We start from the raw sequence: 25,883 nt of genomic DNA, 5'->3' as shown, positions 1-25,883 counted from the left end.
AGGGAAATAAAATTTAAAAAAAATTAAAGCTAAGTAAAATATATGGCCCCAATTAAAAAACAATAAATAAAAAACACTCTTACACCTGTGTTAGGTGAATGATTCCGGGACAAGGAGAGGTGAAATACATGCAGATAACTCAAGTGTAGGAGTTTAGGAGTCAAGGTCAGACAAATCTAGTTACTGGAGGGAACAGAGGGCAATTACAGAGGGCAATAACCTTCCTGTGAAACTGGGAGGGAAATGCAGTTATCAGGAACTCAGGGACAGAGCAAGGGTCAGTCAGGAACAAGCAGATGGGCAGATCTTGGTTACTAGAAATCCAGAAACCAAGGTCAAGGCAGTTGCAGGAAAGAGCAAGACTAATCTATTCTGAGCCAATGAATTTCCAACAAGAGCTTGAGAGTTGGAAGCTTCTGGCCCATTGCATCATCCCTAGAATGAGATGCAACCCTGAGCCTGGAGGTGGGAGCTGGGAAGAATCAGGAGTCAAGGAAGAGTTCTAAGACAAGTTCATTATATTAAACTAATGAACTGCTCCCTCAGCACCTGAGCTGCAGTCTGAAAAGGCTGACAAACTGCTTCTCTAAGAAGAGGACCTATTTACTTCCAGGATCTAAAGGGAGCTGACTTTGGAAAAAAAACTATGAAGACAATGTCTTGTGTTCAATGTGTGTAAACCCTCCTCCAACCCTCAAGTTAAGCACAGTCAAGGACCTGTAGTTCTTTCTCAAGGGCAATAGATAATATTCTGAACCATATCCTATGAGCTGTCTTATAAATACTGAAACCCAGAAATCAAAACACGTTCAGAAATCAAAACACATTCACTTCAGAAGGCTGGCCCATCCAAGAAGTCCAAAGTGCCCACGTGCTATCACCTAACTAAACCCCTCTTACAAACTTTGTAAGTAAGCACTTGGCCTTAACTTCCAAAGTAACTGAGAATCAGTTACTATTTGTTCATCTGGGGAACATAAAAAGAAGTTAATCTCTGCTGGGATTAGCGTGAGTGAATCCATCCCTCAAGAAGCCATGCTCTTGAAGGGGGATGTCCTGCAGAAGAAGAACATGGGGCAAAGGTGGGTACTGAAGCTTGGATCTAGTTTCCTCCTGGTCCGTGCACATTTGTCTTAGAACTAAGATCCTATCTTTCTAATGTTCTGTCATTTTATCTCTCAGCAACACCCACAGGACTTCCACTAATATATGTGTGTGTGTGTGTTAGTGTGTGTGTGTGTGTGTGTGTGTGTTTGGTTGTGCTGGGTCTGCATTGCCGTGTGCAGGTTTTCTCTAGTTGTAATGTATGGGCTTCTTGTTGCAGTGGCTTTTCTTGTTGTGGAGCACAGGCTCAGTAGTGGTGGCCCATGGGCCTAGTTGCTCCATGGCAGGTGGAATCTTCCCAGGCCAGGGATCGAACCCATGTCCCCCACTTTGGCAGACAGATTCTTAACCACTGGACCACCAGGGAAGTCCCCACTATAATATTTACTGAAGACACAGAGTCAAATCTTGGTGAGAATCAAAGGCCATCTTATTTTCTACTAGTTGGATCAGCAGGACTGCTGTTGTCCTTCTCTGCTTTTTCAGTTTGACTTCTCATTTTCATTTCCTTTCCCACCTTCCAAGTTTACGTTAGGTGCACCTGCTCTCAAACAAAGGCATGGAAATAAATCTCAGAGTTTACACCAGGAGGATCAGAGCATCCTGTTAAACACCGAAACATGTCTTCCCCCTGGGAATGAAAACATAAATGAATCCTCAGGCACCACTGATTTAGTGAGCTGAGACAGCGAGAGAGAGCGAGCTGTCACCAGGGCCTTCTTCTTTTCATGATATCCTAGACATGTATCAGTTTCATTTGGTTATTTCACAGAGCTCTGTAAACAGGGCCAGTATAGCCAGAGCAGGGTTGAAAACATTTCAGTTGCACTTGTTTCTCATTTTCTGCATGTGTTTTCCCAAAGGCTGCTTTCTCAAAGGGAGGCTGGGGAGAGGACCTTTCTGTTTTCTCTCTTGCTGCTTCCTACACAGTCAATGGGAACATCAGAAATATATGAACAATTTTTAGTTTTGTCCCTTCCCATTTTGCTTAGGAACTCACATGCTAGAGAAATTGTTTTCTGATCTAACTCCACCTGGATTTGGGTGGTATTTGGGAACCTAAGTCAACCACTATAGGTTGTATCTACCCCTTCTCTCAAGTTAGGTAAGGGGTGTTGCCTTCCAAGAAGTGGAATGTGCTTATTTTTCCTTGGCCACTCAGAAAAGCAAAACTTTGTTTTAAATGTCACTATCAAATCACAGTATCATTATAAATCTTATATATAGAGGTGGATCACTTATATATCTTGACAATCATATAGCCTAAGGGTTCTTGACCCCGGCTTGGAGGAGTCTATTAACCCTCAAAGTGTGAATATACAGGTGGACGTTGTGCCAGGTAGGCTACGTAGACAATGAGATGGCTATTTCTTTCTTTCTCAGAAATCTGAAAATGTAAGGAACAAGCCCCCCAAAAATGGAGGCTCTTGGGAGATCAGTTTTCTTAGACTCATAATTTTTCCTCCAGTCTGAGCTCCAATCCTTGATGCTTTCTTTTAAAAGAGGCCTGGAGATGGAGTCAAGAAGAGTGATGTCCAGATCTCACATATAGGGAGCCCTGAAGAAATGTTAAATGAATCAACGAACACAAGAATGACTCTAGGTTGAAATGTTAGTTGTTGTTTTGGGGTTCTTTGTTGCTGTTGCTGTTTACTGGGTGGTTTGGTTGTGTGTGTTTTGTTTTTTTTTTTACCATACTGTGCAGCATGTGGGATCTTACTTCACCAACCAGGTATTGAACCAGGGGCCACCTGCAGTGGAAGTGCAGACCCCTAACCACTGAACTGCCAGGGAATTCCCTGAAATGTTAGTTTTTTAAGGCATTTAATTAAATAGAAGTCTGTAGAATTTATCTCCCCATTCCTCTTCCTAGTTCAGTTCAGTTCAGTTCAGTTGCTCAGTCATGTCTGACTCTTTGTGACCCCATGAATCGCAGCATGCCAGGCCTCCCTGTCCATCACCAACTCCCAGAGTTCACTCAACTCACATCCATCGAGTCGGTGATGCCATCCAGCCATCTCATCCTCTGTCATCCCCTTCTCCTCCTGCCCCCAATCCCTCCCAGCATCAGAGTCTTTTCCAATGAGTCAACTCTTCGCATGAGGTGGCCAAAGTACTGGAGTTTCAGCTGTAGCATCATTTCTTCCAAAGAACACCCAGGACTGATCTCCTTTCGGACGGACTGGTTGGATCTCCTTGCAATCCAAGGGACTCTCAAGAGTCTACTCCAACACCACAGTTCAAAAGCATCAATTCTTCGGTGCTCAGCTTTCTTCACAGTCCAACTCTCACATCCATACGTGACCACAGAAAAAACCATAGCCTTGACTAGACGGACCTTTGTTGGCAAAGTAATGTCTCTGCTTTTGAATATGCTGTCTAGGTTGGTCATAACTTTCCTTCCAAGGAGTAAGCATCTTTTAATTCCATGGCTTCAATCACCATCTGCAGTGATTTTGGAGCCAAAAAAAATAAAGTCTGCCACTGTCACTATTCCAAATTTCTTAACAATGCAATTGAGAGGGATTGACCACGCCACCAGGTCAAGAATGGACCCTCCTGGGCTTCATCCAATCAGCATATTACAGCTCTCTCCCTGGCCTTCACAGTTGGTTTAGGACGAACACAGTACCCAAGTCAGGGCGGTGCCGGGGGGTCAAGAAGACTACATTTGTGAGTTTTATTTAAGCTTTGAGGGTGGCTTTGAGGGTTCTCTCTTTTCTGCTGAGTTTATACCTGGAAATAAGTAGGCCCAGAAGCTTCTGGAAACTAATCCTAAGGTAATAGAACCAATGAATGGAAAGCAAGGATTTACTGATTTTATTTGAGCTCTGGGTCAAACTTTTCTCAAAGTTGGACTTTACACTAAGTTCATCTGCACATTTTCCTTATTGTTTAGGTCACATTGAACTTGCTTTCTGTTTCTTTCTGTGGAAAGATCATTAGCTGATATAAGCTTATGTGATTTACAGGAAGTTGAAACACAATATGCATTTATGGGGATTTCCTAACTCCCAAACTGTCATTTAACCAAAAGACCATTCTCCTCATAATATGCCCAATAAGGCAGAGTTATATACTTGTACACAATGCATGAGACATAATGAATTTGTGTAAAAGTAATTACCTATGGTAGCTATGGTCCTATCAGAAGTTGATTGCAATACAATAATTAAGAATCAAGGAACTTGAATGTCCATGGCCCTGGAGATATTACCAAGGCTCTTAGGAAATAGTGCTGCCTAAAGTGACATTTAAATCTTCCTTCATGTTCCTTAGTCATATTCTGCCATAAGGGCGGTGTCATCTACATATCTGAAGTTATTGATATTTCCCAGCAATCTTGATTCCAGCTTGTGCTTCTTCCAGCCCAGCGTTTCTCATGATGTACTCTGCATAGAAGTTAAATAAGCAGGGTGACAATATACAGCCTTGACGTACTCCTTTTCCTATTTGGAACCAGTCTGCTGCTCCATGTTCAGTTCTAACTGTTGCTTCCGGACCTGCATACAGGTTTCTCAAGAGGCAAGTCAGCTGGTCTGGTATTCCCATCTCTTTCAGAATTTTCCACAGTTTATTGTGATCCACACAGTCAAAGGCTTTGGCATAGTTAATAAAGCAGAAATAGATGTTTTTCTGGAACTCTCTTTCTTTTTCCATGATCCTTCCTCTGCCTTTCCTAAAACCAGCTTGAACATCTGGAAGTTCATGGTTCATGTACTGTTGAAGCCTGGCTGGGAGAATTTTGAGCATTACTTTACTAGCGTGTGAGATGAGTGCAATTTGCAGTAGTTTGAGCATTCTTTGGCATTGCCTCTCTTTGGGATTGGAATGAAAACTGACCGTTTCCAGTCCTGTGGCCACTGCTGAGTTTTTCAAATTTGCTGGCATATTGAGTGTAGCACTTTTACAGCATCATCTTTCAAGATCTGAAATAGCTCAACTGGAATTCCATCACCTCCACTACCTTTGTTCATAGTGATGCTTTCTAAGGCCCACTTGACTTCACATTCCAGGATTTCTGGTTCTATGTTACTGATCACATCATTGTGATTATCTTGGTCATGAAGATCTTTTTTGTACAGTTCTTCCGTGTATTCTTGCCACTTCTTAATATCTTCTGCTTCTGTTAGGTCCATACAATTTCTGTCCTTATTGAGCCCATCTTTACATGAAATGTTCCCTTGGTATCTCTAATTTTCTTGAAGAGATCTCTAGGCTTTCCCATTCTATTGTTTTCCTCTATTTCTTTGCATTGATCACTGAGAAAGGCTTTCTTATCTCTCCTTCCTATTCTTTGGAACTCTGCATTCAGATGCTTATATCTTTCCTTTTCTCCTTTGCTTTTCACTTCTCTTCTTTTCATAGCTATTTGTAAGGCCTCCTCAGACAGCCATTTTGCCTTTTTTGCATTTCTTTTTCTTGGAGATTGTCTTGCTCCCTGTCTCCTGTACAATGTCAGGAACCTCCATCCATTGTTCATCAGGCACTCTGTCTATCAGACCTAATCCTTAAATCTATTTCTCACTTCTACTGTATAATTGTTAGGGATTTGATTTAAGGCCATATTAGAATGGTCCAGTGGTTTTCTGCACTTTCTTCAATTTAAGTCTGAATTTGGCAATAAGGAGTTCATGATCTGAGCCACAGTCAGCTTCTGGTCTTGTTTTTGCTGACTGTATAGAGCAGATCTCCATCTTTGGCTGCAAAGAATGCAATCAATCTGATTTCGATGTTGGCCATCTGGTGATGTCCATGTATAGAGTCTTCTCTTGTGTTGTTGGAAGAGGGTGTTTGCTATGACCAGTGCGTTCTCTTGGCAAAACTCTATTAGCCTTACCCTGCTTCATTCTGTACTCCAAGGCCAAATTTGCCTGTTACTCCAGGTGTTTCTTGACTTCCTACTTTTGCATTCCAGTCCCATATAATGAAAAGGAGAAGGAAATGGCAACCCACTCCAGTGTTCTTGCCTGGAGAATCCCAGGGATGGGGGAGCCTGGTGGGCTGCCATCTTTGAGGTCGCACAGATTCGGACACGACTGAAGCGACTTAGCAGCATAATGAAAAGGACATCTTTTTTGGATGTTAGTTCTAAAAGGTCCTGTAGGTCTTCATAGAAGCAATCAGAAATAAACTGTCAGGTATAGGATGACATACTCAGAAGGATGCTTGATTAGGGAATCAAATACCTCAAATTTGGTAGGAGATTACAGTTTTATTTTAAAAAAAAACCTGGGCCTAAATTTTGAGTTTCAGATTATTAATACTATCAAGGTTTACTGAAAAACAGTAAAGTATAAGACATTGTTCTTAAGTCTGCTCTGCCCTTGTACAAGGAAATTTTTCCTGGCCCCTCTTTGGTTAGAGTTCTTCATGATAGCCATAAATAGAAAAATTATAGGGTATACTACTTTAGCATATTACATGTCCAAGGGGCCTAAATATTTAATAGATGGCTTCACGTGACATCCTTTTAGTTTGAAATTTGAATTAAATTAGTAAGTTGCTTTGTAAGAGACATATAACACAAAAGTAAACCCAAATCCACAGGAGATTGATGGCTTACTCTTTCTATGACTAAAAATTGTTTTGTGTTTTTAACAGAGCTCTGGGGGGTTTACATTTTTTAATTAAGTAGAAAAATCAATACAAAAAACTAAATGCATAGTTTATGTGTGCTAGGTCATCTTCAGTCGTGTCTGACTCTGCGGCCCTATGAACTGCAGCCTGCCAGGCTCCTCTGTCCATGGGATTCTCCAGGCAAGAATACTGGATTGGGTAGCCATTCCCTTCCCCAGGGGATCTTCCCTACCCATGGATTGAACCCCGATCTCCTGCATTACACTGTGTCTCAACTGGTAAAGAATCCGCCTGCAGTGCAGGAGGCCTGGATTCAATTCCTGGGTTGGGACGATCCCCTGGAGAAGGGATTCCCACTCCAGTATTCTGGCCTAGAGAATTCCATGGACTATATAGTCCGTGGAGTTGCAAAGAGTCGGACACAACTGAGTGTCTTTCACTTTCTCCTGAATTAAAGGCAGATTCTTTACTGTCTGAGCCACCTGGGAAGCCCAGAAAAAAGCAAACCTATACGTAAACTAGACAATCAACAAGGACCTACTCTATGGCACAGGGAACTCTACTTGAAATTCTGTAGTAACCTATATAGGAAAAGAATCTGAAAAAGAGTGAATATATGAATATGTATAACTGAAGCTCTTTTCTGTACACCTGAAACTAACACAACATTGCAAATCAACTATACCCCAATATAAAAGAAAAATTAAATTAAAAAAGAAAAACTAAATCCATGTCACTAGCCCTGTGCCACTAGAAAGGATACTCAAACACTGAGATTATATAATCATATTTTCAAACCCTCCAACAACTGCTCAAAATAATACTGTCTTTTAGTTTGCTTTATATTTGGAAGAGTTTTCTGCTGGTTTTAATTGATTTCCATTTAACAAAAGAAGCACGTCTTCACCATATGACTAAACTTGTTTAGGAACTTAATGCCAGTCTTTGTGGCCATGGAGTATACTTTCTGCTTGAAGATATTCTTCTCCCTTCAAAACCAGTTGCTCTCCTAGCCTGCTTACAGTTGTTATTTTAGGCCTATATATGTGTGTGTATGTGTATATGTATATACATGTGTATATATACACATATACTTGTCCTTGTTATAGATAAAATAGCTTCTCAAATTTACCTAAGGTTACTAATTAGAATACAATAATATTATCTTATGTTCCCATAACTCTGTTTCCCATTGGTTCAGCTTTTCAAATTAAAAAAACAGTTCTTTTGAAAACATTACATCTATACCTTCTTCTGGTTATTTTTCAACTAAGTGAATCAGAAGAATGTGCATCAAAAAATTGCCTATCCTTTGCCCCCATTTAAAAAAAAAACCCAAACATTCTATTCTGGAAACTTTCAAGGATATACAAAGTAAACAAAGCATAATGAACTTCATGTACCCATCATCCAGTTTCAAAAAACATCAGTATTCTGCCATTGTTTCACATGCAACTTCACCTACTCCTGTTAATTTGTATAGCCAAATTATTAATTAAATAATCTTTCACATTGAGTTGGTCATTTGAATTTATATTTCATTTAGTAAATAACCTTGTTAGACCATATCATACACTGTTTTATAAGACATCGAACACCGTGTATGATAGTATTAGAAATTATTACCCAACAGCCTTCCCCCACCATTTACAGAGCACTTTCTGGGCTCATGGTTTACGAAAGCACTGGTTCATTTAATTCAAGATAATCAACAATGCGAGATCTGCCCTTTAACCTGCAAAGGAAGTAGAGATGCTGTTTGTTAAAGGATTAGTAAAAGCATTCAAAATTAGAATCAATGTGTGGAAAAGAACATTTTCTGTGAAGAGGAATATGTATTCATGACTGTGTTTCTCAGATACAATAAAACGCCAACACAATTATAGCTGTCGCTTGTGGGAAAGAAAGGACTTTTATTAAGAAAGGAAATCTTAATATCTATTCTCTGAAGGACAATGGTCTTTCAGTGATTTAGTACCACAGTCCTAGTTACAACACTAAGTTATAAATAAGACACTGTTTTAAGAACTGGAATACTTTTTTCTGTATACATAATTGTAAAATTCAGAAATAAATGAAGAGTTTTAGCAAAGTAAAAAAATTGAGAGCCAAAATATCTTGCTTGTGCCCACTAGAAACTAGTAAATGAATTCTGCTGACTGGAGAGCAGACTGAGCCAGTGGTCCACAACTACTTCTTCCGCATTCTGCCTCATCCAGCTTTGCGAAGTTTCCCCAGAGCTTTGTCATCATTCACCGTGGAGGCGGTAATTGGGTGGTGGAGGAGAGACGGACACTGAATCACTCTTGTCTGATACTTTAAAAAAAAAATCAATTTATTTATTTTGGCTGTGCTAGGTCTTCTTTGCCGTGCGGGCTTTTCTCTAGCTGTGAAGAGCAGGAGCTGCTCTCGAGTTGCAGTGCATATGCTTCTCTTTGCAGTGGCTTCTCTTCTTGTGGAGCACAGGGTCTAGGCACACGGACTTCAGCAGTTGCAGCGTGTGGGCTCATTAGTTGTGGTGCACAGGCCTAGCTGCCTGTGGATCAAACCAGCGTCCCCTAACCGCTCGGTCGCTTAGTCATGTCCAACTGTTTGCAACCCCATGGACTATAGCCCGCCAGATTCCTCTGTACATGGAAAATTCCAGGCAAGGATACTGGAGTGGGTTGCCATTTACTACTCCAACTTGGCCACCCTGACTGCCACTGGGCCATCCTGACTACCACTGTAACACCAGGGAAATCCAAAATAACTTTGCTTTCACAAGGGAGACTTAAGTATGGTAAAGTAAATCTAGAGGGAATAATACTGCAATTAAATTTGATATTTCATCTGCTCGTACCTGGTGGGCCAATATCCCCCAATACACTTAGCATATTCTCTTCCAAGTAATGCTCAAGAATCATGTATCAGAGAAACAAATAGTTGCTGTGTTTTGAATTAGGATGTAAACTTTTCCCCAACTGAAATCGGTTAGATTAGTTATTACACTAAGCTAGCCATGAATTTTGAAAACACTTACTGAATTATATTTTTATTTACCTAATTGGAAAAGCATTATGTACGAAAAGCATATTAATGACCATTAAAAATATACAAACTACCAATCTCTGGCAGCGTTCAATATCTTTGAAACGCTGTTTCATAATGTTCTTGTTTACCGTGTTTCTGTTTGCGCCAGGTTATTTCCCGAAGTGTGCTTGTTAACACACACACAGTATCAATAAAGCAGATGGTTTTATATTTTATTTCAAACAGACTCTGCATCTTTACTGTTGCCCAAACTAGAAAGCCTGCTACCAACTCCACCAATATTTTAGCTGTCCTCTAATTCGTAGTTCGATTTTAAATGAGACAAAAATACTTAACTACTTCCATTCCTCAGTTCCTTTTCAACCTTATTTAGGAACTGTAGAGATGCATTCTAGTTTGCTTGCACAGTATTTTGCTATTTCTAATACCATTTTCATGCCAAACTTTACAAAAGTCTTCTACAACTCTTTTGCTGTCATTGGTTCGACAAAATAACTGAATTTGGTCATAATTATAAATTTAGCTTTCCTAAGCACAGGGGGAAATCACTTTATAATAAGATATTCTTCTATCCCTTTTCCATTTGTGAAAGACATAATTCCTTGCTTTGATAAACAAAGTGAGGAAACAAGAGAAATACCAGAATTTTGTTATCCATTTACTCCTTTAATGCATTTGCAAGCTGTTTAAACTCTCTGATGGACTATAATGCATCATTTCAAACAATAAGGTGTGTGCTACATTCCTTCATTCATAATTTTTATTTGCTGATAAAACAGAGGCGGTGCTCTATTTCTGTTCTCTAAAAACAAAACAAAACAAACCCCCACCTCCTGCCCAAACTTCCATTTAAATTTTTTCATGCTGTCACAAGTCTCAGAGCACAGTACTCTTCAGCTCCACCTCGTGTAGGAAAACAACGACTGCACCCTCAGCTCTGACCAAAGGGAGCAACCATGCAGTGGAAAAGATGAAAAGTCAGGAACATTATTTAGGCATCAACACTAAACGAAGAATTGATTTCCTGTACAGCCTGAGTGTTTGAGAAAAAGCAGATCTTAACAGCTGATAGGAACTTCAGGAAAACATATGTATTGGTTTCACTGATAAATTCAATTAAAGCTGGAGAAAACTATACTGAACTTACTTAAACACTGGCAAACTTTGGATGAAATCCCCATTGACCTAAGATTCCTAGTTGACTCCTTCAAAAGAGCCAAGTCAGGGCGTTCTCTGAGCAGCGGTATGTAGTACATCAAACACCTTCACGAAAAACTTCAGCCGACTATCTTTTAAGTCACGTCATAGAGCCCAGAGGAGAACGCCTGGAAACGGTTTGCGGAGAGAGGGGTGAGGTCCCCTTCTCGGTGAAGGCGACTTAGCTGACTGGAGTAGTTTCCGCGCTCTCCTTGTCCCGCGTCGCAGCAGGCCAAGAAGCGAGGGGACCCCGGGTCCCGGTCGCCCGCAGCATCTCCCCAGAGTCCTCCTTCCGAGAAACCTGTGGGTCAGGGACGCTCATCTTTTGCTTGTCATTATAAACCTGCTTTTTATTAAGCTCTCATGACTTTTTTTTTTTTTTAAGTTGCTTTGCACAGTTTTCGCTCCCTCCGGCCAGGGATAAGGGAACTCAGAGCGTCCCGGAGCCCTGCCGGGTACCGCGGGGAGGGGCGGGAGTGGGGGCGGGGCAATGGGCGGGGCGTCTTCGCCGCGTCCGGCTGCGCCCAGCCGCGGGCGGGAGGCGGTGGCGGCGGTGGCGGCGGGGCCTGAACAGCGCGGGGATTGGCTGCGGAGGGCGGAGACGTCAGGCTCCCGCGGCCGGAGCGGCGGCCCCGGCTCGGCGCGGCGCAGCGCAGTCTGCTTGAGCGCTCACCGCAGCGAGAAGGTTTCCTCTGCCGTCGCGCCTTCCGCCGCCGCCGCCGGGCTTCGCCGCTAGTGCCGGGACGCGCCTCCGGGCTCCTCGCCGCTTCCACCCCCGCGGCCGCCGCTCCTCTCGCCGTCGGCACACACACCATGACGAAGACAGACAAGAAGTCCTTCAACCAGAGCCTGGCCGAGTGGAAGCTCTTCATCTACAACCGGACAACCGGAGAGTTCCTGGGGCGCACCGCCAAGAGCTGGGGTGAGCGGGCGACGGTTGGGCACCCGGGCCGGCCGCGGTCTGGGGGGACGCCGGGTGGGGTCGGGTGGGAAGGGAAGGCGGGAGGCGGCTCCCCGCGTGGGGGCCCCAGGAGCCACCGCCGCCCGCAGCGGTCTTCGTCTTGGCCGCCAGACTGGAACGCGAGCGGCAGCGGCGGCAGAGGAGTAGCGTGGCCCCATTCATTTCTCGCGGGGCTGGCGGGCGGGCTTGGCGGCGAGGCCCGCTGGCAGCCCCCGCCGGGCCGCGTCGGTTCCTTCCTCCCGGCCCGGAGCGGGCGCACGTGCTGCCGGGGCCTGAGGCGCCGGAAGCCGGGGACCGCTGCCCGGAGCCCGGAGCGCGTGGGGGCCGAGCGCCCGGCCTCCTTTGTACGGAGCGCGCCGGCCCCGAGAGGCCCTGGCGGAGGCGGCCGGCGGCGCCGAGCGGTTCGGGGAAGCTAGACCCTGCCCCACGCCCGGGGAGAGGAAATTTCCACTCCCGCCGCTATCTTGTGACTCGTCCACGCTGCCACCCCAGCCGGTCGGAAGAGTGTGAACTAGTGTTCAGTGTGTGGGCTGCACGACTGTGTTAAGCACACAAGTACACGATACCCGAAAATGCAGTTGAATTTGTCCAGTGAAAAGACCCTTAAAAAGGTTGCTTCCTTCCTAATTCCTTTTTAGTGACACAGGTTTTCTTCCTTACCAACGTACTTTATTAGGGGAAAGTAAATTCGGTCTGAAAGGCACGGTTTGTTTTTTTGTTTGTTTGGTTTTTTTACCCTGTGCCTTCAAAACGTGTGATGGTTGTATTTGCTAGCAGTTTTCCTCTGCATGGGTTCTTTGTTTTAAAAGAAATATTTAAACCATCCGCCAGTGTGGTGCTGCTTTCGAGTGCCTCTTTTTTTTGGAAAAACTGTTAACGTCTGAATAAGGACTCGTGCTCCCCCGACTAGCGCTTCCCTCCTTTAAACTTAAGTAAACCAATTTTTTTTCTTTTGAAAAATATTTTGTTCGTTGGTCATGACAGACTTTTCTGCGTGAGAGTATTTCTAGACTGGAGAACTATTTGAGCACGACACTTTGAAAAGAAGCATCAAGAGAGTGAATTAGCTTTGACTTAGGAAATAAACTGTTGCTGCTACTTGAAATCGGCTCTTCTAGAATAGGAAGGCGGCTTAAAGCCCTATTACAAGTTGCAAGGGGGCCTTGGAGGGTTTTTTTTTTTTAAGCTCAAACCCTGCTTCAGAGATGAGGAAAATGAGCCCCAGAGAGGTTGTGATTTCGTTTGTGTAAAATTATATATTCCACAGAACCAAGAAAAGAACCCAGTTGTCCTTTAATCCTAGTCCAGCGGTTGTATTATTTTACAGATGCCTTGCCTTACTGCATGGTAATCACGATTTTTATTCAAATGGCTGTCTATGGGGAACCCACTAGTGTGATGAGGAAATAGATCTTGCATTTAGAATTAAGTGGAGGGGGGGCTGTAAACAGTTATTTTTGTTTTTAGAGTGTACTTTTTGCTGAAGAAATATTTGAGTGGTGAAGAGGGATGAATTTGTGTAGACTACCTTTCTCAGTTCCAGTACTAAGTGTCTTCGCTTTGTTAGAATGACATTTTTTTTTTGAATGACGTTTCTTAATGCAGGGTGTGCTCTTTAACCTTTGTATTACATGCTGTTGGGATAGAGATTTTATTTGGTATCAGAGAATGGGATTATGTAAGGGCAGTGGAAGGAGTACAGGTGAAGTTGGGATTAGATTTAGAAGAATGAAGGCAAGACTCTTTATTTTCAAAATGGAAATTGTCAGCAAAGAGTAAATTTCTGCATTTATTGTAATAATAGTAAGGCAACACTGAATGGGATAAATAGGTGAGAACTGTCCATAATCCTATCCCAGCAGGCATAAGGACACTCCAAGGAGATGTTGGGGAGTGGTGCCTGTAGGCTGGAATCAGCGCTGTGTACCCTCAAGCATGGGGTCCACCTGGAGAAAGCGTATCCTCTGGCCTTTCTTTATCAGAAAGGTAGTGTATGAGTGAGTTGCCTGATCTCATTACCCCTGTTAGACACTCAGTAGTGCCGACTCTTTGCAACCCCATGTAGTGTAGCCCATCGGGCTCCTCTGTCCATGGAATTCTCCAGGCAAGGATACCAGAGTGGGTAGCCATTCCTTTCTCCAGGGGATCTTCCCAACTGGAGAAGTCCACTATCCACTTCCCAGTGGAGAAGTGGACTATAGTCCACACTATGTATTTCAGTACATGTGTGGGCAGACTTAATGCATATAATGTTATTAATTTTTTAACAGAGATCATACAGTAAATTATGCTTTATAATCTTTTGAGTATATTGTGGGCCTCTTCCTGTGTTATTAAATAAAGATTTATATCATTTTTAATAGCTGTTCCATTGTATAGTTACATGTTTGTTTTTTTTAGTTTAACATGTATCTTATGTATACATGGGAGATACCTATGGTAATAGAAGTAATTCTTCATTTTTTTTAAACTAGTGCATATTTTACGTACTGGGCCCTCCTCCCCCCATTCCTTTATCCTTGTGCATTTTTGTAAATTGATTTCCTTGAAATATGTTTCTATTGGTGGAATTTCTGGGTTGCGGATAATCTGTGTACCTTTTATATTCTGAAAGTGTGTTATAGTTTTTTTTCTTTTTAAACCTCATTTGTGCAGATGTTTTGTTTTGCTTTTGAAATTAATGAGGGAGGGGATTATTACATCTTTTTTGACCTGGGTAGATTTGCTGGGCTGCTGGCATATAGAGACAACCTTTCTCTACCTCAAGGGTTCTGTAAAGACATTCATTTAAGATGTTTTCTGATTTTATCTTTTACATTCAAGTCTTCAGCACATTTGTCCCAAGTGAGGTTCCTTTCTAAGTGCACTGCATATTAATATTTAAGAAGCAATCTTGCCCTTTACATTTGGGATAAAGTGAAAATACCTCATGATCCATGTCATTGCCGTCTTTAAAACAGCTGTGTGAGGATTTTGACTAGGTTCTTATATATTTGGCTAATGTGTTTCACTTGGTTTCAGCAGTTTCAGAATGTTTATATACATGTACTTTATTCCATTTTCACGGCTTTCTAATGTATACCGTGTAGGTGATCAAAGTGTTCCTAAGAGCTGATATCCAGGCTGAACGTAAGGGCAAGTCAGGAATAGTGGAAGTATTAGTCGCTCAGTTGTGTCCAGCTCTTTGCGAGCCCATGGACTGCAGACCACCAGACTCCTCTGTCCATGGAATTCTACAGGCAAGAACACTGGAGTGAGTGACCATTCTCTTCTCCAAGGGATCTTCCCCAACCAGGGATGGAACCTGGATCTCCTGCATTGCAAGCAGATTCTTTACCATCTGAGCTACCAGGGAAACCCATGACATGATGTCATTTAATGACATCTGCCTGTAGGCTTCTTTGGCCTTCGTTATCTTAAGGTTATCTCTCAGTAGATGCTTTAATGATAATCTTAAACTCAAGGTACTGATTCCAAGCAGGATCAGGATTCTGGACTGAAACTACTAACATCTACATTTTGTTCATATGCTTCTCTTTCATTGTAGGCCCACGAATTGCAGTTTTTTTCGATCACCTGCTCCCATTCTGGGTCATGCCTCAGTAAATGTTCTGCTTTGGAGATCAGGCTCCATCCCAGTCTTGTGTATTTGACTGTAAGGGAGAAGGCAAGTGTGTTTATTTTCCCAGTTTTGTAAGGTATTCTTTCTCTGGTGGAATGTTGTATCAAAGAAACTTTACAAAAATTTGCACTGTTGGAAAAGTAACAGGCCTTGCCTTACCCTGTGGGCTGACTGTAAATGAAGGTCAAGTGGTGGGTGTGGCAGCAGCAACTGCTGAGGCTAACTGAGCCATCACCTGGCAGGAGGCAGCACTTCCTGGGTTGATGGAGGGAGGGGGAAGTGTGTGTATTGTAGTCCAGATACCTGTAATAATAGTGTGGTGCGGAGAAGGCCCTGGCACCCCACTCCAGTACTCTTGCCTGGAAACTCCCATGGATGGAGGAGCCTGGTAGGCTGCAGTCCATGGGGTCGCTAAGAGTCGGGCACGACTGAGCGACTTGACTGTCACTTCACTTTCATGCATTGGAGAAGGAAATGGCAACCCACTCCAGTGTTCTTGCCTGGAGAATCCCAGGGAAGGGGGAGCCTGGTGGGCTGCCGTCTATGGGGTCGCACAGAGTCAGACATGACTGAAGCGACTTAGCAGCAGCAGCAGCAGCAGCCTATGCGGTCACTAAGTCGTGTCTGAGTCTGCGATCCCAAGGACTGTAGCCCACCAGGCTATGTGATGACAATAGTATGTGCTTTACTGTGTTACAGAGCAGCCTCCCCTCACCCCCAAAATAATTTGATTTCTTTGAAATTGACTTTGGATTTGCAGCTTTAGAATTAGTTGTATTAAAAGCAGCTAAAAAAAATCCTTCTGTCCTTAGTAACATCTTCACTGTGGTGTATCATCATATTTAAAGACCATTTAACGCTTTTATTTTCTAAACAATTTTATTACAGTGTGCCAAAGTACTTGGCAGTACAACTGTATGAAAAGGGGGAAAAAAGTCACGTGTACAATAATTTTTAAAAGTGAAGGTTACTCTTGGGGGATATCTATTCCCCTTCCCCTTTATAGACTTCTAACGTTTCCATTAAGATGAAGCCTCTCCTAAGCTAGCATTTTTTAAAAAGAAATTGTGTCATAAAAGAACAAAATTTACTTTGGAAGATAAATTCATTATTTTCTAATTAGGCATTCATTACATTGATTTTGAAGTAAAATCTGTCATCTTTGACTACATAGAATAACCATTGTTAACATTTTCCTATGTATAAAGTTTTTTCAAATGTATAAATAAGTGAAAATGTACAGTTAGCTACCTGGTTTTATCACTTAAAATTTAAGGGGAGTGTTTTTTATTCCTCTACCTCTTTCTTAGAGGTTGATGTGTTGGGGGTATCTTGGCACTTTCTATCACCTCTGTGGGGACCATCCACACACACTGCTAGAACTTAGGTTTCTGGTGACTTTAGGTATCGTTTCTGTGTTGGGGCTTACAAACTGCATTTCTGGTCCCTAAGGCTTTTTTGCATTCTTATAACCTGTCGGAATCTTTAAAGATGGCCTGTCGAAAATCTTTATGGGCTGTTTCACAGCCACCTCTTCATGTAAATCTCTGTTGCCCTCCGACTCCTTAGCATCACGTGCAGACTATTTGCAGACTTGGCATATTTCTCTCTCGTCATCTACTGTTCTACGTAGTTCTCTCCCATCACTTTCGGGCCTGTTTCCTAGATTCTGAACCCCTTCTTCCTTCACCTTGACCTAGTTACTCGGATGTCAGCTTTGACAGCCTGATCTCTTCTGGTAAACATTTTTGAATCATTTTTTGCTTTGAGACTGTGTCAAGTCCTCCAGTGTATCCAGTGATACCTTTTTCTAGTGGAGCATTTATGCTTTCGTAATGCATTTGTTAGGCTGAAGGCTTCTTATTCACGTCTTACTCTGGAATTCCCTAACACCTAACCTATTGCTTGCACTTGGTGGGAATGTAGTAAAAGTTGGTTGAATGAAAGAGCAGTATTGTGAAATGTTCCCAGTCTAATTAAATGTAATTAGTCTTCTGCAACACTTTTTAGTGTCTTTGGTTTTGGTATGTCATTGCATAAAGATTTACCCGATATTTGAGCATTTTCCTTTTTTTTTCTGCCACACTTGGGTTTCATAGTTTAGTGTTCAGAAAAAGTTTCCATTTAACTTTCTCATGGGAGACTCGGCTGAGTTTGACATGCCTAGGTCGTGCATCTGATTAGAATAACAGAACCAGGGTTATTATCCCGTCTCCTGGGTCCTGTTTTATTGCTCTCTTTAAGGCTTCTTATGGCTCTTATGAGAACTTCATAGAGGCTTTTTCTTTTTAAACTTATCTGCTCTCAGATTTAATGAGGGTTTAGTTAATAGTGTCTTCCTCTCCCTATACATGCTATTTAACCAGTAATAGTTTTGAAAAGAATTCTCTGACTTAACAACCTCCCCGGGGAGCCTGGTGGGCTTCCGTCTATGGGGTCGCACAGAGTCGGACAGGACTGAAGCAACTTAGTAGCAGCAACAACCTCCCCATATCTGTTTACTGAGCCATTGGTAGAGCTGGTGCTTAAGTACAACTTACTCCTAGTATTTTGCTGATGCCATGCTAAGGAACAGACCCTTGTCCACGAAGTGAGGTAGTTTTCTTTTGGCAGTTTCTGGCCTGTTGTCACTGTTGTCAGTGTCTGGCCCCTAAAAAGTGGTCCTTACTCCCACTCCATACTTCTCTAACCAGTCTTTTTCTGACTCTCTTGGTTCCTAAAGTATGTTTCCCAGGCACTGTGTTAGGCTTTGTTTTCTCTTCATTTTCTTCATCTCAAAACAACTGCAAAAATTACTGACAAATTTTACTTCTTGGTTAATATCTCTCAGATTCCAGTTGCTTCTTGCATATCCCATAAATCTGAGAGTGAGGCTTAGACAGCTCCACTACCTTATTAATCAGCTGATAAACAACTCTTTCCCCTTCTTCCATTGGAGTTCTGAGTTACTTCTCTGTTTGCAATTCTTGAAGACTGTCACTAGGCATAGTCCTAGTTCCGTAACATTTTTAGAATCTCTTGGTGACCCACAGCTCATTACCACTGCTGCAGTTAATCCAGGAATGAATTTTCTCTGACCTTCTCGCCACTCACTCACCTCACCCCACCCTGAAGTATCTTGTGAACAGGCACTTTCAGAGGAAGCCCAGGGGGCTTGTTTTTCCTGGCATTCTTAATGCTAACCACCTGTTGCAAATTGCATAGTCCTTAACATTCCCACCAATCCTGCCCCACTTTTTAAGGATCTGGTAGTGTCTTTTCTTGTAAATTCTCTGATGAAAAAAACTTGAAGGATCAGATGAAGGTCTTTTTGTAACTTTCTTTTAAAATTGTTCCAAGTTTAAATGGGGCCATTGGCTTTCCAACCTTTATCTGCTGCTGAAAAAACAGTGTAGTGCTGTTGACTGGGGAAGGTAGGCTCTTACCTTCTGGTGCAGTCCCAGAAAGATCCTGGGCATCAGTTAGAATTATTGTGTACAACCTCCCTGTTTCAGATTGATTTTTAAGGCTGCAGCTTTGATCAAGGTACTCCCCATACCCCAAAAGTATTTGGATCCCCACTGCTTTCAGATTTAAATCAGTTCCAGATAGCCTGGTGTTCCAGGTGTATTACATGTTGGCTTAGAACTATATTTCCAACCTTATATAATCTGTCATTGTGTACCGTACACCCCACATACCACTGTGTCATAGCCAAATGGCTATATCTAAGGCCCCTTGGCCTGGGGTGCCCTGCTCATTCCCTCTCCGTGCCATTCACTGCATTGTAAATTCTCCCCTGATTCCTGCATTGAGGGCCAGCTCTGCCACAAGCCTTCTCTGACTTGCCCAGGTGAAAAGGATACCACATTTATCATCTGTGACACCTAAAAACTTTGTGCCCTGGATCAGAGTTGTTTATATGTTGCTTCTAACCGGATGGTCTCACAGAGCAGGACTTGCAGGTGCATGTATAGCCCTGCAGCATCCAGCACATAGGAAACACTTAACTGCTTTTCTGATAAATTGTCGTTTAGTCAGTGTCCACTTGTGATTCACCTGTTCGTTGTGCTGAATGAAGTTGAGAGTATTATGGATTAATTGACATAGCTCCATACTGTGAAAGTCTTGTTTGTGGAGAAACTTGTTCATAATTCCCCTCAGCTCACCATGATTCTTTCTATTCCACTAAATTTCTAGTTCATTTTGAGTTTCCAGATAGGGCATTATAGTCAAAGTGAGCCTATGGGCATATGCATTTTTACTTGATAAGTTTAGAAGTTTACCAGTTCACTGAGGTAGACCTGCATTAGAATTCTACATCTCTAAATTAAAAGACGCTTATTCCTTGGAAGGAAAGTTATGACCAACCTAGATAGCATATTGAAAAGCAGAGACATTACTTTGCCAACAAAGGTTCGTCTAGTCAAGGCTATGGTTTTTCCTGTGGTCATGTATGGATGTGAGAGTTGGACTGTGAAGAAGGCTGAGCACCGAAGAATTGATGCTTTTGAACTGTGGTGTCAGAGAAGACTCTTGAGAGTCCCTTGGACTGTAAGGAGATACAACCAGTCCATTCTGAAGGAGATCAGCCCTGGGATTTCTTTGGAAGGAATGATGCTAAAGCTGAAACTCCAGTCCTTTGGCCACCTCATGTGAAGAGCTGACTCACTGGAAAAGACTCTGATGCTGGGAGGAACTGGGGGCAGGAGGAGAAGGGGACGACAGAGGATGAGATGGCTGGATGGCATCACTGACTCGATGGACGTGAGTCTGAGTGAACTCCGGGAGTTGGTGATGGACAGGGAGGCCTGGCGGGCTGCGATTCATGGGGTCGCAAAGAGTCGGACACGACTGAGCGACTGATCTGATCTGATCTGAAGCTTAGATAAGTCATTAAAAAAAATCTTTTGGTCTCAGTTTCTTCTTTAAGGGAAGAGTTGCGTGAGATAGTTTCAGGTGTCACTTTGGAATGAAAAACAAAGCCTTTTGAACTGGCGGCTGTAAACTTTTTCTTCAAAGGACCAGGTAATATTTTAGGCTCTGCCAGCCAGGCAGTGTCTGTTGCAGCTACTCACCTCTGCTATTAGTAGCTTGAAATGGCCTTAAACAATATGCAAACTAGTGGCCTAACTGTGTTTCAGTATTTTATTTACAAAAACAGGCAGCAGCTGAGATTTGCTGAGCTGCGCTTTAGAAGTTTGTGGTCAGTATAGGCTAATCCAAGAAAACTGAATGAGGTCTTAAATGTGAGAACTCTTGGCTTTGTTCTTTTCGTGTAACAAAAGTCACCTCATTATTTGAATTTTTACGGTGAGTAGTCAGTAAGTCCACTGCCATCCTCAGTTTCTTCCCTGAGTAATCACTGCTACCTGTAATACTTTTTAAAACATATGTGGCATATCCCCTTTGGATAAAAGTCTGACAGTTTCCTATAAAAGTAAATATACACGTACCCCATGCCCCAGCAGTTCTAGATATTTACCCAAGAGAAATGAAAACATATGTCCACAGAAATACATGAAAATATTCATAGTAGCTTCAAACTGGAAATAGCCCAGGTGTTCAGTAGAATGGATAAACAAACCAGTGTCCACATAGTGGACTACTACTCAACAGTCCAAAAAAAAGAACAAACTACAGATAATGGAAAACCTGAGTGAATCCCACTATTAGGCTAAGCAGAAAATAAGCTTTACTGATGAGAATGTACTATGTCATTTCATTTCTTTGAAATTCTAAATCAAGCGGTACTTACCTATGCTGGAAAAAAGCCTAGAACAGTGTTTGCCTCTAGGATGGGCCTGGGGATTGACTGGGAAGGGGCATGAGAGAACTTGATAGGGTGATGACAATGTTGTGTATCTTGATAGCAGTTTGTATCACAGAGGTGAATGCATTTGTCAAAAATCCATGTCATAGTACTTTGTAGAGTCATATATTTCACTGAATGTAATTTTTCCCTCAGTTTTAGTTAATATGCATATTGAAGTGTTCAGGGGTTAAGTGTACAAACATCTGCAACTTGAAATGCATAAAAAAAAGATGGTAATTATTGAATAGATAGATGAATATAGTAGATTGTCTACTTATGTAGAATCTGGGTGAGGTTTATACATGTTCACTTAATTCTTTTAAAAATTTTACTTGTTTAAATAAATATTATTACAAATTTAGCAATCTTTTATACACTGTTCCTGACCAGTTATCCCCAAGTATATTGAATAACCCATCATTTCCTCACTGATTTGAAATGCCAACTTTTTTACATGCATTTTACATGGATCCTTTCTTGGATATTGCGTTTTGTTACTAATCTATATCTTTGTTCCTTTGTCATTATCACACTATAATATGTAAGCTCTACGTAAGCATTTGTGAAATAAAATATAATGTGTGAGACTTGTGTAACTACTGGCTGTTCAGTTTTGGTGTCTGGAGAATTCTAGCCTTATAAATATTTAGGTAACGTATGGAGCATCCAAAAGAGATAGCTTATGTATAAAAAATCTATTTCTTGAAAATTGGGAGAACTAACTAAAACCATTTGGATGTGGTATCTCTTTTAAGAATAGAGCTCTGTTTATTGTTTTGTAAAAACTTCTGATTTGCAAATGTTTATTTTCTCACAAAATCATATATTTCATTTATTCTCAAGTTTTTGGGGGCTTCCCTGGTGGCGCAGAGGTTAAAGCGTCTGCCTGCAATGTGGGAGACCTGGGTTCGATCCCTGGGTCAGGAAGATCCCCTGGAGAAGGAAATGGCAACCCACTCCAGTATTCTTGCCTGGAGAATCCCATGGACAGCGGAGCTTGGTGGGCTACAGTCCACGGGTTGCAAAGAGTTGGACACGACTGAACGACTTCACTTTCTTTCACTTTCTTTACTAGTTGGAAACTGGTTTTATTGATCAAATTAAATGCGTTTGTTTCAATTAACTTGTGATACTATCTTAAATCTCTCTTACTTTCCCTTGAATTTATTTTAGTCTTGAATTTAAAACCTGACATTTTTGGTTAGTCTTGGGGTTTTTGTGAATTCATATAAAGCTATGGATTTTCCTTTGTGTTCTGCTTCGGCTGCATTATTGTTTTGTATTTTGAATATTTCATGTTTTGTTGTCTTTTTAATTCAAAGGTGGGTGTGTGTGTGTGTGTGTGTGTGTGTGTGTGTGTGTGTGTGTGTGTGTGTGTGTGTGTGTGTGTGTGTGTGTGTGTGTGTGTGTGTGTGTGTGTGTGTGTGTGTGTGTGTGTGTGTGTGTGTGTGTGTGTGTGTGTGTGTGTGTGTGTGTGTGTGTTGGGGGGAGGCGCAAAGTTATACTCACCTGGCTGCTCCTGCTGCGGAGTCATCTAATCTGTGGCCCAGAGCGCCCTCCTGTTCTCCATTTTGGTGAGCCAACTTGCTTTTTTCTAGGAGTCCTTCTCTGATGAAATCCTTTCCTTCCTCTTCCTGTTAGAGACAGTTAATTCTTTCTCTATGTTTATATGTCTGTTGCTTGTAACTGGACTCTTGGAGAACAGGAACAGATACCTTATTCCATGTAAATTTTTGTCACCTGAAGTAACGCAGAATGCTTGCATGATGCACTTCAGAGAAGAGGAGTTTTGATTGCAAAAGGTTGATTGCTTGAGGCTCCCAGGGAGAGCAGACCAGGTAAGGTGCCACATGGAGAGGTACTGGTCTGGGTGTTTCTCTTATTGGTAAGTTAATCTTAGGCAAATTATTTAATCTTGTTTAATATGTTTTATACTACCATATTTTTTTAAATAAATATATAAAATTTGAGTGTATATGTATATACACACATGTATTTTTAATAATATAAATAGTTCGAAGGCAAAAGAAGAACGGGCAGCACAGGATGAGATGGGTTAGATAGCATCACTGATTCAATGAACATGAATTTGAGAAACCTCCAGGAAATACTGGAAGATAGTGGAAGAGCCTGGTGTGCTGCAGTCCATGGGGTCACAGAGTCTGACCCGACTTAGCGACCTAACAACAGCAATGTGCTAATTAATTAGTTCAGTGAGGAACAAATGATTTTTAAACAAGTGGTCCTGGGACAGCAGGATATCGATATGCAAAACAATGTAACTGAATTCTTTCTTTGCTGTTGTTCAGTCACAGTGGTTTTGGAGCCCAAGAAAAGAAAATCTCTCACTGCTTCCACTTCCCCCACCCTCCAAGCCTATTTTATTTGTCATGAAATGGAAATGGTAAGACCAGATGCCATGAACTTAGTTTTTTGAATGTTGAATTTTAAGCCAGCTTTTTCACTCTCCCATTTTCATCCTCATCAATAAGGATTGATTCCTTATTCCTTCCATTCCTCTTCACTTCCTTCTCTTAGAGTGGTAATGTCTGAGGTTGTTGATATTTTCTCCTGGCGATCTTGATTCCAGCTTGTGCTTCTTCCAGCCTCGCATTTTGCATGATGCACTCTTCATATAAGTTAAATAAACAGGGTGACAGTATACAGCTTAGATGTACTCCTTGATGTACTTCCCACTTTGGAACCAGTCTGTTGTTCCATCCAGTTCTCACTGTTGCTTCTTGACCTGCACACAGGTTTCTCGGGAAGCAGGTAAGGTGGAATGGTATTATCATCTCTTAAAGAATTTTCCATGGTTTGTTGTGATCCACACAGTCAAAGGCTTTAGCATAGTCAGTGAAGCAGAAACAGATGTTTTTTCTGGAATTCTCTTGCTTTTTCTATGATCCAATGGATGTTGGCAATTTAATCTCTGGTTCCTCTGCCTTTTCTAAATCCAGCCTGTACATCTGGAAGTTCTTGGTTCCAGCTTGTACATCTGGAAGTTCTTGGCTCTCCCTTCTTCATACCATGTACAGAAATTAATACACAGTGGATCAAAGATCCAAACGAGCTAAAACTAAGAATTCTTAGAAGAAAACATAGCTACAGGTCTTGACTTTGGCTTAGGCAATGGTATCTTAGATATAATACCAAAAACCAAGCAACCAAGGAGAAAAGTAAATTAGACTTCCTTGTAATTAAGAACTTTTCTGCTTTAAGGGACACTCTCATGAAAGTGAACAGACAACCCACAGAATGAGGGGAAATAGTTGTACATCGTGTATATGACAAAAGGCTCATGTCTGTAATGTATGAAGAACTGTTAGAACTTACATAAAAAGGAAATTCAGTATAAAAATGGACCAACAGTCTGAATAGACAGTTCTCCAAAGAAGACACAAATGACCAATAAGCTCATGAAAAGATGCTCAACATCATTAGTCATTAGGGAAATGCAAGTTAACCCACTAGGAAGTATTGATAAAGATGTGAAGAAATTGGAATTCTGCCAGTGGGAACGTAGGATGTTACAGCTGCTTTGGAAGACTGTCTAGCACTTAACTCAAAATACTAAACAGTTACCATATGACCAAGCACTTCCACTCATAGTGAATGAAATGTGAATTATACCTCAATAAATAGCTCCTTATAAAAATTTAAACTTACAAAGGACTTTAAATTTGTACTTGTCCATATAATTGATTTTTTTAAAAAGTTATACCTGCCTTTGCTTTAAAAAAGGTTTTTTAAAACTGTAAGTGAAAGTGAAGTCGCTCAGTCGTGTCCCGACTCTTTGCGACACCGTGGACTGTAGCCTACCAGGCTCCTCCGTCCATGGGATTCTCCAGGCAAGAGTACTGGAGTGGGTTGCCATTTCCTTCTCCAGGGGATCTTCCCAACCCAGGGATCAAACCCTGGTCTCCCACATTGCAGGCAGATGCTTTAACCTCTGAGCCATCAGGGAAGCCCTTAAAAGCGTCTGCCTGCAATGCGGGAGACTCGGGTTCTATCCCTGGGTTGGGAAGATCCCCTGGAGAAGGAAATGGCAACCCACTCCAGTACTCTTGCCTGGAAAATTCCATGGACGGAGGAGCCTGGTAGGCTACAGTCCATAAAACTGTAAGCAGGTTGCTATTTTATTTACCCAGGGAAAATTGTTTCTTACCGAAATTCTCTGGGAATAAGGCATAGCCTTTCTGGTATCTAGATAACTAGGAAGTTTGAGCAAGAAGTAGGGAGTCAGATCACACAGTCTCAAAGTGTGTTGAACGAATGTGGATGTCCAGGCCTTGAAGCCTAATGACTTCCCTTGCTCACATTAACCAGCACTGAGGGGGGCGTGGCACATTTATTAGGTCCCCTCGGCCCTACCTGTAACTGAGCTATCGTGTCCTACTCTTTGTGACCCCATGGAGGGCTGTTCTGTCCATGGAATTCCCCAGGCAAGAATACTGGAGTGGGCAGCCATTCCCTTCTCCAGGGGATCTTCCCCGTCCCAGGGATCAAACCCAGGTCTCCTGCATTGCAGGCAGATTCTTTACCATCTGAGCCACCAGGGAAGCCCATTCCTTATCTAAGGTACCCTCAGT

At 42.0% G+C, this 25,883-nt stretch overlaps 1 protein-coding gene across 2 annotated transcripts in view; it reads left to right on the top strand.

The window, feature by feature from the left end:
• The first annotated feature begins 982 nt into the window (after positions 1 to 982).
• Positions 983 to 25,883, top strand: part of ATP1B3 (ATPase Na+/K+ transporting subunit beta 3) — a 46,751-nt gene continuing 21,850 nt past the window's right edge. Inside the window, exon 1 of one of the 2 annotated variants that reach the window (XM_027544523.1) lies at positions 983 to 1,082. In XM_027544523.1, coding sequence (XP_027400324.1) covers positions 1,052 to 1,082 — 31 coding nt within the window. In that variant the 5' untranslated portion in view covers positions 983 to 1,051. Of the gene's footprint in view, positions 1,083 to 11,517; positions 11,837 to 25,883 lie in introns of those variants that run through there. The other variant, XM_027544517.1, reaches the window with a different exon arrangement.

The sequence above is a fragment of the Bos indicus x Bos taurus genome, chromosome 1 (genome assembly GCF_003369695.1).
Source record: "Bos indicus x Bos taurus breed Angus x Brahman F1 hybrid chromosome 1, Bos_hybrid_MaternalHap_v2.0, whole genome shotgun sequence".
NCBI lineage: Eukaryota > Metazoa > Chordata > Mammalia > Artiodactyla > Bovidae > Bos > Bos indicus x Bos taurus.
Note: the sequence above shows the minus strand (reverse complement) of the source record. Positions and strands in the feature narration are given on the sequence as shown.